Genomic DNA, 15,275 nt, shown 5'->3' with positions numbered 1-15,275 from the left:
ATCTGGTACAGTTACATAAACTGAACTTTGTGAAATCTTGAAATCTACGCTGAAAAATATCACCAACACAGATAAACCCACGTGGGACAGTGTATTATTTTTTGATGTCTTGCTTGACGCTTGACCCGAATCCTGTGCTTATTTGCTAATTTCTTGATCAGCAATTACAGAATTTCTTCCAGAATCCTTTGGCACATATTCTGTATTTATACAAACAGACACTTTGGTGGTCATTTCATTGGATTCTGTACGAACTCATTTTGATATCATTACCAAAGCTGGCATTTACCTTTAAAGGGGAAGTTCACCCTGACAAAAAGTTTATTGTAAAAATAGCAGAAAAAATAATAAAAAATATTGCCGAAAGTTTTGAGAAAAATTCATCAAATAATTAAAAATTTATTAGAATTTCAATTATATGATTTGTGACGTCATACATGTATGCGAGCAGCATTCCTACATAGCGAATGGTAAAAAATCAATGAAATGTCATTTTCTCAGAAAATTGAAAATGGTTTTCACTGTATCTTTTATATATCAATAGACAAACCATTTCACACCCGATCATGAATAGAAAACACAATAAAGTCTTCAGGAACCATACAAAATTTGAAATTCATGCATTTTATATTACGTAACACATGGGGCAGCTGCTCGTTTATGACGTCATAAATCCAAAACTTTGAACTCTAATAACTTTCTTACTCTTTAAGTTAACGGATATTCCTCAAACCCTCACCAATATTTTTTACTTTTTTTCTGCTATTTTTAAAACAAAGTTTTCTTCAGGGTGAACTTCCCCTTTAAGCAATGATTAGAAAGAGAACAACAATAAAGACTACCGGTACTCCTTTATAATGAAGGGCTCCCCTTAAAGACAACACACGTACATAAAATGAATGAACAAACCACCAGTGATGAATGGATGGATGGATTTATGGATGGATGGATGGATGGATGAATGAATGAATGGAGGAATGAATGAAAGAATGGATGGATGATTGACTGACTAAATGAATGAATGAATGAATGAATGAATGGATGGATGATTGATTGACTGACTAAATGGATGGGGATAGATGGATGGATGGATGGATGATTGAAAATGAAAGACAATTCATGAATTATTCCCCACTTTCCCATGCATAGAGACCTGTACATTGTATATTTTCTCTTTGATCAGATCTTTCTGCATTTTCTCTTCATGGTGGCAAATTTGAAGAATGATAATTAAGGGAAAACCAAAAAATATCATCTAATAATCATACTACATGTACAGGTTGAACTGCCTACAGACCTGTTGGGAGCATTTAGAAGGTAAAATTACTGTAGATAATATTATTAAGTTTATAATTTCTTGCATCTTAATTTTCTTGATTTGTGATACACGTTTACATGTACATATTGGGTGATTCCATGTCAAATCACCCCAAAACAAATTAAAATTAAATCGCACCATCTCAGAATTCGTTCATTTTTGGTATGTAGGGAGTTGACATGGCCCATGTCCACATATTTTTTTTCAGCGCAATCGGATGCACGGTTTTCCCGTTATGACATGCCCAATTTCGGTGATTTGACCGAAAATGGGCGCGGCCGCCAAGTTTTAAATGACCGTGGCTCAGTAACCGATGCACCAAAATCAGTAAAAAATGATATCATTGGATAGGAAATTGAATGAACTATATGAAAAATGTGTTATTTTTTATGTAGGGGCAATATAATAAGTGATGACCTTTTGACCTTTGCATTGACATTGAATTTGACCCCCCGGGGTCACCAGAGTGACCAGATTTCACAAAATGAAATACGGGACAATCAACAAAAAAGATCAACAAAGATACACAATGGGATGTGAAAAATATAAAGAATTGAAAGGGAGGGTAAACGAATGAATGAAGGAGAGAAAGAAAAGATAAAAGAAAAGAGATGAAGAAAGAAAGAAAAAATGAACTGAAGGGGAAAATGAAAAGAAAAACATTAAAGAAAATTAGAATAAAAGAAGGATGAAAGAAAGAATAAAAGAGAGAAGAAAAGGTTTCCGTCATTCTTTGAAATGAATATAGAAAGACAAAAAAAGAAAGGAAGGGAAGATGAATAGATGTGTGAAAGACAAAATAAAAGAGAGAAAGGAAAAAAGAAAGTGACAAAAAGGGGAAGAAAGGAAGAATGAAGGATATATTTTTCTTCATTCTTTGGAAGAAAGAAACAAACAAACAAAGAAGAAAATAGGAAGGAAAAATAAAATAAAGAATGAAAGAAAGGAGGAAAGAGAGGGAGGAAAGAATGAAGAGATGAGAGAATGACAAAAAGAAAAAATAATGGAAGGAGAGAACGAAAAAAGGGAGAGGAAGGGAGAAGGAAGCAAAGAAAAGTTTAAGGAAAGAAAGAATGAATGAATTCAAGAAATTAAAAAATGGAAATTTAATAAAGAAAAGTAACAGAAAGAAGGAAAGAATGACAAATGAACAGAAAGAGAGAAAGGTTCAGGAAAAAAAGATCGGAAATAAAGAAAGATGGAACAAAAAAGGGCAAGCAGGAAGGATATAAGGATGAACAAAGAATGATACAAAAGAAAGAAAGAGGAAAAAAAGTTCAAACTTCAAGCAAACAAAAAAATCAAGTCATCTAACAAAAGTCATAATGTAGTTTGGTGTTTTCTAATATATTTTTCAGAATTTTGAAAAACTAAAATTATTTAGAAATGAGTAAAATTTCAAGTGAAACATTGTCAAACTTAAAAATTAGATGAAACATGATGCCTAGCGGCATCATACACAACAAGACTCAAAACGAAAGCTGAAACAACAAGATCTAGTTATGAAAACTCAATAATTTGTTCCACCGATTACATCTCCAAATTAGTTTCATTGTTATCTCTGCTTCGTCATCTGTTGCCTTGTTGGTTATTTGATGAAAATTCACCCCTTTACATGTAAATGCATTAAACTACATTTTATTCAATATTCTTAAATACGGGACAAAAAGGCGTCCCGGGAAGGGTTTGTCGGGACGCCGGCACAAAGGAGCAATATACGGGACAATCCCGGGAAATACGGGACGTCTGGTCACCCTGGGGGTCACACTATTTTGAGTAAATATTTCAATATATGAATACCCTACATTATAAAAATAAACTTAAGGTGTATTATTTTTTGTTTTTGTTCCAACTTCTCTCGAAGAAGGCATACTTTCTGCAAATATGATTACTACAGTCCCACACATACTAATTTCTGTATTGTATAGTGATAGTGAATACACATAATGTATGTTGATAGTATGATACGAAGAATCTCATTCTCAAGTCTTTGTTAATTACTGGAAATTCCGAAATTTTCCATGTATGTAATGATATGCATGCATGCAAATCAGCATTATGAGGTAGGTCCATGAGAAACAAGAATTACACTACCTGAATACATTTTACCAATCTTCCGGGGGGCAGTCAATTATATTGCTGTACACACGTGTGACCAAAAAACGCATTTAAAGGTGTGGTTCTACAGTTTTGGACGCAAGCCGCGCATGCACTCATTAAGGGTGTCAAAAACACCAATTTTCAAAAAAGGGGTAGTTTTGAAAGACTGGTCAATGGTCAATTGCAGGGTGAAGCGCACTTTGCGTATTTTTTTCCAAAGCTTTGTTATTAGACTGGCCAAACGTGTTTAGGGTATTTTTTTTCCCCGGGGTCATATTCTGGCGACGACTTGTTTAGGGGCCAAATGTGTAAATAGTAAATATTTAAAGCCCGTGAAAAACTTGTTTACGGGGTTATTTTGCACACAGAGAAAAACTCGTTTGGGTGGTGTTTGGAAATAATTTGGCCATGCGTGTGTAACTGTACAGTGCTACATTTGACTGCCCCCCCCCTCCCACCCCAGGACCAATCTTGTACTGATCAGAGCTCAAGAAAATGTGTCCAATGTGGGTATATTTTTGCAATATAAGTTTCTGAGATGACATATTTCTGAGATGATGATGAAAAGACGGAGCATTAATCTAGCACAGAATGTTTTCTTCTCCAACCCAACACATATCTTCCTTTGCTAGCCCATGAGGATGCATAAATTTGACAGGATACATGTAGTCTCCAAACTCTTTGGAGATCTCATCTACCGTACTAATCCAGGGTTAATCATTTTAACTATTATAATGTTTTATAACCTCGCAAAGTGGACTGTAAACACGTAGCTTTCCTAGCGAAATAAATACATGTACCCTGTTTTCGTTATTTAAGTGTTTTTGACGCCCTTATTACTCATGTACGTTAAATGCAATATCTTGAAAAAGAGATCTATATTTTTACGTTTTTTGGTTGCGCATGTTATCTACTTGTCAATGGAAGTCCCCCCCCCCCCCTGACTAATTTCTGATCACTAAGCAATGTGTTCCCTCGATAAGTTGGACATATTATTGTACAAAGCATGTGCTATCTGAATGGTCACTCATGAAATGGTACAACTATAGCATAAGATAAATGTAGCTTGGCAAGTGTCCAAGCAAAAACAAAACAAAACAAGTGGAATGCCTCTGGCCGTCTCACCTGCATCACGCGGTTCAATATAGCAGCAGTGCTGACTTTGAACACTACTCTAACTCGCACAAGATGTTCAGTGATACATGGTTACTCTTATGTCCACTTTTTATGAACTAGACCAATAAACTTACAGAGATATGATGGTTATTCAACAAAAAAACCCAACATGGCCAAAGTTCATTGACCTTACATGACCTTTGACCTTGATCATGTGACCTGAAACTCGAACAGGATGTTCAGTGATACTTGATTACTCTTATGTACAAGTTTCATGAATCAGATCCATAAACTTTCAAAGTTATGATGGTAATTCAACAGATACACCCTATTCGGCCAAAGTTCATTGACCTTTGACCTTGGTCATGTGACCTGAAACGCGCACAGGATGTTCAGTGATACTTGATTACTCTAATGTCCAAGTTTAATGAACTAGACAAATAAACTTTCAAAGTTATGATGGTAATTCAACAGAAACCCCCGATTCGGCCAAAGTTCATTGACCCTAAATGACCTTTGACCTTAATCATGAGACCTGAAACTTGCACAAAATTTTCAGTGATGCATGATTACTATTATGTCCAAGTTTCATGAATCAGATCCATAAACTTTCAAAGTTATGATGGGAATTCAACAGATATCCCCAATTCGGCCAAAGTTCATTGACCCTAAATGACCTTTGACCTTGGTCATGTGACGTGAAACTCATGCAGGATGTTTAGTGATACTTGATTAAGCTTATGTCCAAGTTTCATGAACTAGGTCCATATATTTTCTAAGTTATGATGACATTTCAAAAACTTAACCTCAGGTTAAGATTTCGATGTTGATTCCTCCAACATGGTCTAAGTTCATTGACCCTAAATGACCTTTGACCTTGGTCATGTGACATGAAACTCTAATAGGATGTTCAGTAATACTTGATTAACCTTATGGCCAAGTTTTATTAACTAGGTCCATATACTTTCTAAGTTATGGCGTCATTTCAAAAACTTAACCTCAGGTTAAGATTTGATGTTGACGCCGCCGCCGCCGCCGCCGTCGCCGCCGCCGTCGCCGCCGCCGTCGCCGTCGGAAAAGCGGCGCCTATAGTCTCACTTTGCTTCGCAGGTGAGACAAAAACTACTGTAAGTTGAGGAAAGAGTTGGTTCAGCAGGAACAAGTGTCTTATTATCTTATCAGTGAACCTGGTTAATTCTACATACAATGTATGAAATGCCTTTTATGTGGGGGGGGGGGGGCTCAGCTCAATGGATCAATTTGTATACATTGTACACTGTGGGAACAATCCAGTACATGAAACCCACACAGTGAAAGTTTGTTTACATTACAAAGAAATTGCAGTGGGTCATACATGTATCTGCCTCATAAGGTAATAATGGGCAGGGTACTATTCCTCCATGATAAAACATGTTATTGACCGTTTACTGAGTTTGGCTGGACATAAACTACATGTTCAAGAACAATGGAAAGACATGAATTGTACAGCTTCAGTAAAATGGTGCATCCATCCCTTATTGCATCAATTTGCATCACAAGTATTGAATGCATGTTCACTGACCCAGCACAAATAGACATGTGTGGGACTGTAATGACAATTTTTGCAGTAAGAAAGCATATTTTGAGAGTGGTTTTAAAGCTTGTGTATAGTTTTGGTAAATCCACCAAAATGCACCTATCACTATTTCAATTCATTGCTAGCTAATATGAATGGATATGCCCTATAACAGTTACGATGTGGAGGATATGAAATGAAAATGTGTTTTACAGGATAAATTTTGCGATTTTACATGGAAATTTAACTTGATCGGGTCACCCGATCAAATTAAAATATCTGTGTGTTTTTGTCTTTCAATTAAATCCTATTCCAAATCATGGAATGGGCTGAAACTTTCAAGACATGTTCTTTGTCTGTAACTTTTGGATATCTAATCACTAAATTTATAAGATAAGTGCTTGAATGCCCATTTTTAAAATTTAAAACAAGCATCGCCGAGAGAGGGCGCTATATATATCCAAGATTTGAATATTTGAAATTTTCTCAGAGAAGTGCAGTTGGAAAAATATCTAACGGTCTCTACGCTTCAGTAAGACTGTCATATTAGATGATATTCGACTATCAATCACATTATTGACCCTTTACCAAAGCTATACACAGGCTTTAAAACAGAGAAAAAATAATACACTTTCAATTTTTTGATATTGTGTAAAATAATGTTAGGAATTCAGATATAAAAATATTGACTAAAAACAGTGTGACCCCGGGGGTCAAATTCAAGGTCAATGCAAAGGTCAAAAGGTCATCACTCATTACATTGCCCCTACATAAAAAATAACACATTTTTCAGATAGTTCATTCAATTTTCTATCCACTGATACCTTTTTTACTGATTTCGGTCCATCAGTTACCGAGCTACATGTATGGTCACTTAAAACTTGGCGGCCGCGCCCATTTTCGGCCAAATCAACGAAATTGGGCGTGTCATAACGGGAAAACCGTGCATCCGATTGCGCTAAAAAAAAATCATGTAAGCATGGGCCATGTCAAACTCCCTATATACCAAAAATGAACGAATTCTGAGAGGGTGCGATTAAACTCGTTGGGTGAATTGACATGGAATGACCCATACATGTATAATGTGTGAGCAGCTTCCCCATATAATTACTGTGCATTGTGAAAACAAATCAAGGCCGGATTACCCAAGGACATGGACAAGGCCGGAAGGGATGAGGCCAGACCAAGGTTTTTTACAGTACGAGCACGCGCATTGCAAAGTCGAGTCTCTATCACGCCATTGTCAGTGCAGCATACATGTAGTGCAGCTGTGCTCAATGAATTAGCTTTGACTTCAAGAACAAAATAAAAATAGGAGTGGGCTATACATGGGTCAAAAATACTTTTTTTGTCATTTCAATATGGCAACAGTTTTTTTTATTCCTTGTAATACATCTCAACATGAAATGACAATATTTTTGTCACGGATCCGAGAAAAAAGTGTGTCAGGTCAAAATCCTAAATGGCCCCAAAACCCCCCAAAATCAGTTTTGGCCACAACTTCTTTTATATTTGGTGGTCTTTTTCAATAGTTTTGGCATCTATTCATACACTGTATGTTTGGGGGGAAAGGCAATTCGTTTTTCCTATAATTAGTACTTTTTAACAAATATTTGTAGAGTTAAAAGGTAATTTACCTAAATTTTCCCATTTTTAAAGCCTCTTTTCAGCCAAAAATCAGGTTTCATGGTCCGGCTATTGCCGGAATAACATTTTAGAGAAACTGACAACATTCAGCATTTGCAAACCCCAAGATTCTCCTGGCCTCGACCAGCCTTGACCTGAAGATATTCGTCCAAGGCCGAGGATTGATCTCCATCCTCGAGGGCGAGGCCAATTTTGCGGCCTCAAGGCAGAGGCCATCTTCGAGACCTACAACAAAGAAATTATTTCACAACTGCTCTTAAAAGAAAGATAATTATGGTCATCATGAAACGCTAAAAAAATGAAATTTTATATTTATAAGAAGTATATTATACAAATATATCAGGCTTCAAGAAAGTATAGTGGGAATTATTTATCCAAGGTTGGACAAAAAACAATTACATCGCCAGTCCAACTGATGATTAATAATTCCCAGTATGCTTTCGAAGGAAAGCCTGATATATTTGATTTTATATCCCTCTTAAGCTTGTAGACCTCGTCCTTGTTGATGTGTAACCAATCTAGACCAATTTTGACGTTGCGGGCCTAGTCCTAGGCCTGTCAATCTACACAGCGTTCTCGCCAGAAAAAAATTCACCCATGTCGGGGACTTGTGCTGCCACTCCTGGAGGGTGGGTTCACCCCATCCCTTCGCAGAGCCCGCAAGCGACAGCCTTTTCATCAAATAGAGACGCTAAGGAAGCCCCATTGTGGCGTATTTTTAAGCCCACACAAATGCACATAAATGCACAGATACTTGCCGTTCAGACCAAAGAAAGAGAAGTGCAGATTTCCAGCTTATGAATTGTAAATATTTTCGAGAAAAGGGAAATCACGACATGCATTCAACTTCGGAACAAAACAGCGTTCATGATTGAGGGTCATGTGATATGTAATGGAGTTGGTCAATAGAGTCGAGACTCGTCATCCAACTTAATTCACTGAGCTAGCTGAGCGCATGAGTGTGGCTTTCGTGCACATACACAAATGCAAAATATATCACGGACACTTCCTAGTGATTTACGACTGTGTGTTCCAACACCAAACAACGTAATGGCGTGTACATGTACATGTAGATCGACATGTAAGTTTTGTGTGAGTCTGTGATCTGACGTTTCACCATGGAGCATAGCCAGTGTGATGTGCGGGGCAAACGGGGGAATAGGGGGGGAACGACCGTACCGTGCCGTCATATGCCCGCAATAGCAGCCGCGAGCTAGCTGGGCGCCTTGCCACTTTCCTAGCCGTAGTAGGCCTGTAAGTGGTCTTAAGTTGGTGGGACTTCGGCGCAACCCGATAAATGAAGTTGATATCACTAAGATGAGTTCATTGAGTGTATTATTTTTATCTGAATATTTCCATTTAATTTTTCCACGCATGTCGCCACGCATGTCGCACTTGGTCTCCATTTCTGCACGCATGGTGTTTGAACCATGCATATTATACACTGGCGAGAACGCTGAATCTACATAAAGGTAATGCTAACCTGTTCCTCTGCAGGCTGCGCGTGGCTTCTACCCAACTGCAGTTTGAAGGGGAAGGAAACCTTTAGAACAAGTAGGCGTGTGTCGAAACAGAAAAATCAAAGAATAAGAACAAAGAAATTTTGAGAATAATCGGACAAATAATGAGAAACTTATGACCATTTGAATATTGCCATCACTAATGCTATGGAGATCCTCCCATTGGCAATGCGACAAGGATGTGTGATGTCACATGTGAACAACTTTCCCTTTGATGGACTATATAAAATATCATCAAAATGTCTCTTTTTGCTTTGTCTTATTGTGATACAAACCCTTTATCCATGATGTATCCTTTAAAAATCTGTATTACATGCCCTCTACAAGAACACATGATCTACTGATAGATGTGATAAAAGGGGCAATTTAAGTGAAATATACATGTATACTAAAGTAATGGGGAGAGTTGTTCACAAGTGACATCACACATCTTTATCGCATTGTCAATTTAAGGATCTCCATAGCATTAGTGATCGCAATATTCAAACGCTCATAACTTTCTCATTATTTGTCCGATTTTCTCAAATTTTCGTCTGATTTTTCTCAAATTTTCGTTGATCTGTTTGATTTTTCTGTTTTCACACAAGCTATCTTCTTCCAAAGGTTTCATTCTCCTTTAAGGTCCGCTGCGCTGCGCCGTTGCACTCAAGTCACGATGTAAATTGTAAACGCGCAGCCTACAAGGTCCGATTTGAGCGAAGTGTGTGGCGTGGTGCTAAAACCAAATGAAAGTAAAGCATGTGGCAAAACCGTCGTTGGAGAAGGCAAACCCCTGTTACGAACCATGGAAAATCTAAATCACCCCAGGCCAATTATTCATCTGAACATGTTTCTTGACCTCGATGGGTCCGGAAAAAAAACTAAAACACAATAACATATGCAGCGCGCCGATTACGCAAACTCGCTCTCCATCGCATGCAGTCATTTTTATTTCTCTTTATTTAGATTCCTTATTTCGGGGCCGATTTTCTTCGTTTGAAACTGACAACAGAATAACATTGGATTTTAAAATACAATATATATGCCTTTGAAAATTTGATTAAATGCCAAATACAACAATTTAATTCCGAAAGGCCTAATATAGGCAGAGCTGCTCTTACCCAAATCAGCTGTTGTTTATGGTCTTACCCTAGGTTTGCCTGAAAGAGGGATTATCGGCGATACAGGGTTGATCCAGGGTTGATCTAGCGCTTGGAAATGAAATATCATGGATCCTCTCTCTTTCTGTATCTCTCCCTATCTCCTTTTTTATACGTTCCTGTGTTTCCTCGTAATTTTTCTTCTTTACAAATATTTTTGTTTATTTAAATATTTTTCTTCTTTCCTCACTCGGCTCCTATCTTTCTTTCTTCCTTCCTTCCTCCCTCCCTCCCACCCACCCACATATTTTCTTGTAACTTTCTTAATCTTTGATGGATTTTCCTGAAACGTTCACCAATATTTTTCATTATTGATTTTTTTCTTACATTTTTTCAACAAACTCTCCTTCAAGTTAAATTTCCCCTTGAAAAAAAAATTAACTTACTGCCTGGCTGCATCCCGACTGAAATACACTTCTGCATTCGACAAGCAGCACAATGCCTCCGGGTATACATGTCCATTTCACATCCACCATCGTTCATCATCTCGCATTTTAGGGTGTCCCGATGTCGGGCATTTCTCCGAAAGAACGTCTTGCAGCCCTCGCAGGTCAAGGCCCGGTAGTGCATGCCGTTGGCTTTATCCCCGCAAACCATGCAGGTGAGATCGGGGCTGTCCGCGCTGGCCGAGTCGGGGACCGACATGATTCAACGCTATTACAATCTGCAAAGTAAATTAATAAAACGTATGAAAACTGTTTATCAAATCTCTTCAGGTACAGTATGCATTGATTGTTACCAAGGTTCTTGTCTTCTTGAACAATACTCAATAGAAACCAATCAAGATATCGGTACATGTACTGTACATGTATAATGTCTAAGTACTGTTGTAGCTACTGTAGCTACATGTACTACTGCTACTGTGCTATTACAAAGAAGAATGTAGTAGAAGATGAAGAAGGAGGAGGAAGAAGGAGGAAGAAGGAGGAGGAGGAAGAAGGAGGAGGAAGAAGGAGGAGGAAGAGAAGGAGGAGGAGGAGAAGAAGAAGAAGAAGAAGAAGAAGAAGGAGGAGGAAAAAGGAGGAAGAGGAGGAGGAGAAGACGAAGAAGAAGAAGAAAAAAGAAAGAAAGAATAATAACAAAGAAGAAGAAAGAAGAAACAGGAGAAAGAAAAAGAGGAAAAAGGAAGAAGAAAAAGGAAGAAGAAGAAAAAGGAAGAAGATGAAGGGGGAGGAGGAGGAAGAAAAAGAAGAGGAAATTAAAGAAAAAGAGCAACTTGCATGCAGTTTGGGTAGGATTACCATACAAATACATATACCACAGCAGGAAAGAAGGGATCATTCTGTTCAAGACCCTATACATGTATTACACCAATTAATAATCAAAATGCAAATCTGCAACTGTATGGGTAGAGATGAAGTCTTCTGCACCCTCCTTGACGCATTCGTTGTCATGGTAACAGATGCTACATAACGACAATCAAGATGAATTAGAAGACTGCATTTTTCTTCAAAATGTTGAGTGAATTGTAGCATTTATATCGTACAGTGTATTACATGTATACAAATCATGTTATCTGCTGTAAAGTAATTGAATGCACGTAAAGTGTGTACAGCAGGGATCTCTCAGTTTTATAATCATGAGGGGGAGCTATAAAAAGCTCTCTTAGAACTTTTAAGGAGAGCGGTAGAGGAGCACTGCAAAAAGCTCTTCTTCAACATACAAGGGGAGCTTTTGGTCCAATTAACAAAAAGGATGGAGGAAATATACATGTACTATTAAAAGTTACAATCAACAACCAAAGGAAGGAAACAATCAAATATGCAATGTGTACCTCATTGAACTTGTTATTGTCATTCTTGAATTATAATTGTTTTACAATGTATTGTAATTAGATTGCAGGTTATAAGACCTGTTTGAGTGAGGTTTTGACTTAAATGGCTAAAAGTAACGTCACTGACAAATTTTTTTTTTCGGGTGCTCCATTTTACATTTTTTGTCTAATTTGGGGGGCTACTTTTTGCATTTCAGGGGCTCTTTCTAAATGCTACTTTTTTGTCTTTTGAGGAACACCTGTCCACTTATCAATGAATCATTACTTTTTGTTTAATATTGAATGATTTTCTAAGTTATTTTTTTTTCATGCTTAGAATCTTGGATGTAGGTGTGTGTGTATTTAATGTGAGTTGGACTTGGATATAAATGAATTAAATATCTAATTTCTACTCCATCTATTCCAGTATGTAATACCCTGTACTCAGCCATATACATGTACATGTAATAAAGGCCCACAATCCACATACCCTAACTTTTCCCGAAGTTCTTTGAAAATGCAGATCTCCATGAAAATTGCATTTCTCTATGGGGGAGTCTAAATTTGGTGAGAATGTATTCATTAAGAACTTAAATATGATGAAGAAATCATCAAACTTTATTGGCAGTTTTGAATAATATACTGAAATATAAACTATGTCTGAAACAGAAAATTACTATCATTGAGGCCTTTACTGAGTGAATTGTCCCCCAGATAGAGCTCTGACTGGCTAGCTAGTAAAAGCGCTAATGCGTGAGCCTGCCGCCGGCCTTGTAAAATAGATGGAGCTTTGTTTGATGATTTATTGTCTTATATTTACCTCATACCCTCAAAAAGAAAACAAATGACTTTTTAGTTATAATTATTAAATTTAAGGTAAACTTATTTTGGATGTTAATAGGCCGTTTTGAAAAGCAAAGCCGAACAACAACTCATGCTAGGTTACTAGACTCTGAGATTCATTTCTTGTGTAATTCGAATTATTTTATCACAGAATTGTGATATCTGCATTCGAAATTGTACATGGTGGTAGTCATAATGGACCCCTATACATGTTCTGTTTCCCGACCATTGCGTTGATTTTTTTTCCATACATGTACCTGGTACCATGTGTCTGGAAATACGTGGTACAGACGCAACTTCGGAATTGAAACTGCGGTCCTCGCTATTTTCAAGGCTTATTCATGATTTTGAGTGTGGATTATAGATGATTCTTTAATGGTAAGCGGAACTCCAGCATATGGCACTAGTGGGCAGTTGAATTGTTATCACTCGGCAATAATTTCAGGGGCAACATTTAGATGGTATGTCGCCCCGAAAAGCATGATTTTGGGTGATTTCGAGGGCGACTTTGGGCATTTCCGCGCAGCTCAGCGATCGTGAGGCGTGCTGTTAATCACGCTACCTACATACAATGTTTACACTTAATCGGCTTTTTCATAGCGTGTACCAACCTGCATCGGCTCGCGGTTCAGATAAGTGAGGAAACAAGTTCTTCGGGGAGCGATCATTGCTTATTTGGTGCTTGCTACTCCACACACTGTGTGAAGTATCTACTCTGAGGTTTAAAATTTCAGGCAAGACATGTTATCACCCCGCTGACAGCATTCCTGTTTCAATAATAAACCACTTTTGATGTGGATTTGAAAACCACTTTGGGGTGCTCACCATGGGAATGCTCGCGAAGCGTTCTCAAACCCGGTTGGGGTCAAAATGCAGCTTTAGAAAAAAAAGCAATCTACATATAGGCTGTTTTTATCATATAAAATAAGAGACTGTTATAGCTCCATCTTGGCAGACGTTTTATTTATAGACGGTCTACACAAGGTTAAGTCTGGGTTACTCGAGTATTTTACCCCTTTCTCTACGACAGACTTTCTATCCAGTTGTCTTGTCTACTCATATCTACATAGTTAAAATTTGCCCAAATTTGTACTGCTCTGAATGTTGTTAAATCCAAACATTGCTTCAACATTATTCAACTAAAGTCCTGGTGGGCATGATTTCTTACATTACACTTCATATTTGACTTAACCATGGATCCTGCTGAACAACAATGTTACACTAAAATAAAGGAGAATGAAACCTTTGGAACAAGTAGCTAGGCTTTTGTCAAAACAGGAAAATCAAAGAATAAGAACAAAGAAAGTTTGAGAAAAATCAGACCATTAATGAGAAAGTTATGAGCATTTGAATATATCGCACTCACTAATGCTATGGAGATCCTCCCATTGGCAATGCGACAAGGATGTGTGATGTCACATGTGAACAACTTTCCCTTTGATCGACAATAAAATACAAAAAAAATCATCTTCTTGCTATTTCTGAAAGTGATACATGTACATACTTTTTATCCACGATGCATTCTTTAAAACTCTGTATTACATGCCCTCCTAGATAGACGGAACACATGATCTACTGATAGATGTGATAAAAGAGGCAGTTTAAGTAAAATACACGTTATATAATAAAGTAATGTGGAGAGTTGTTCATAAGTGACATCACACGTCTTTGTCGCATAAACGCACCCAGAGATTGTATGAACCATGTCTTTACAATGATAATCAACTTGTCCTGTCTTTAACCCTGGATGATGAATAGGATACTAAGTCTGCCTTCATAAGGCTGATCTCCGAAAGCAGTGGAGGGAGAAAACCAGGAAGGTATTAAAGGATATCAAATTGAGTAGACAGTGCAGTATTTTCTAAAAAGCTATGTACAGTAGATCAAACTCACCTAAATCATGTGTATTCGCCTACATTAATATTACAAAATCCACCGTGTTCCGACTACAGTTGCCCTTTAATTAAAACACGACCACCAACAAACTGCGTCTAGACCCACCATGTGCACTGCGCTAAATTGTCAAAAGCCTTCAAGCTCACACACATGTGCACGTATGTCTGCATTGATAAATAACGCAAATTGTAGAACTTAACACTTACCTGTATGACAAAGCCTAGCAATTTTTCTTCTCAACAAGTTCATGTATAAGGTCTAAAAATCCCTGATGCGTTTCAGTTCAATGCCTGCTCTCCACAATATTCTCATTGACCTGTGTCCACACTGCAAATATAAAAGGTCTGCCTCTGTATTGTCTGAAAGGGAAAAGAAGGAATGAAAATAT

At 37.5% G+C, this 15,275-nt stretch overlaps 1 protein-coding gene across 1 annotated transcript in view; it reads right to left on the bottom strand.

Moving 5' to 3' along the window:
• The window catches only part of LOC121419937 (oxysterols receptor LXR-alpha-like), a 49,962-nt gene that overhangs the window by 16,023 nt on the left and 18,664 nt on the right, over nucleotides 1-15,275 (bottom strand). Inside the window, exons 2-3 of the mRNA XM_041614420.1 lie at nucleotides 15,094-15,246; nucleotides 10,782-11,059 (exon numbers count right to left, since the gene is read on the bottom strand). Coding sequence (XP_041470354.1) covers nucleotides 10,782-11,040 — 259 coding nt within the window. The 5' untranslated portion in view covers nucleotides 11,041-11,059; nucleotides 15,094-15,246. The remainder of the gene's footprint in view (nucleotides 1-10,781; nucleotides 11,060-15,093; nucleotides 15,247-15,275) is intronic.

This window comes from Lytechinus variegatus, chromosome 8 (assembly GCF_018143015.1).
Source record: "Lytechinus variegatus isolate NC3 chromosome 8, Lvar_3.0, whole genome shotgun sequence".
Lineage (NCBI taxonomy): Eukaryota > Metazoa > Echinodermata > Echinoidea > Temnopleuroida > Toxopneustidae > Lytechinus > Lytechinus variegatus.
Note: the sequence above shows the minus strand (reverse complement) of the source record. Positions and strands in the feature narration are given on the sequence as shown.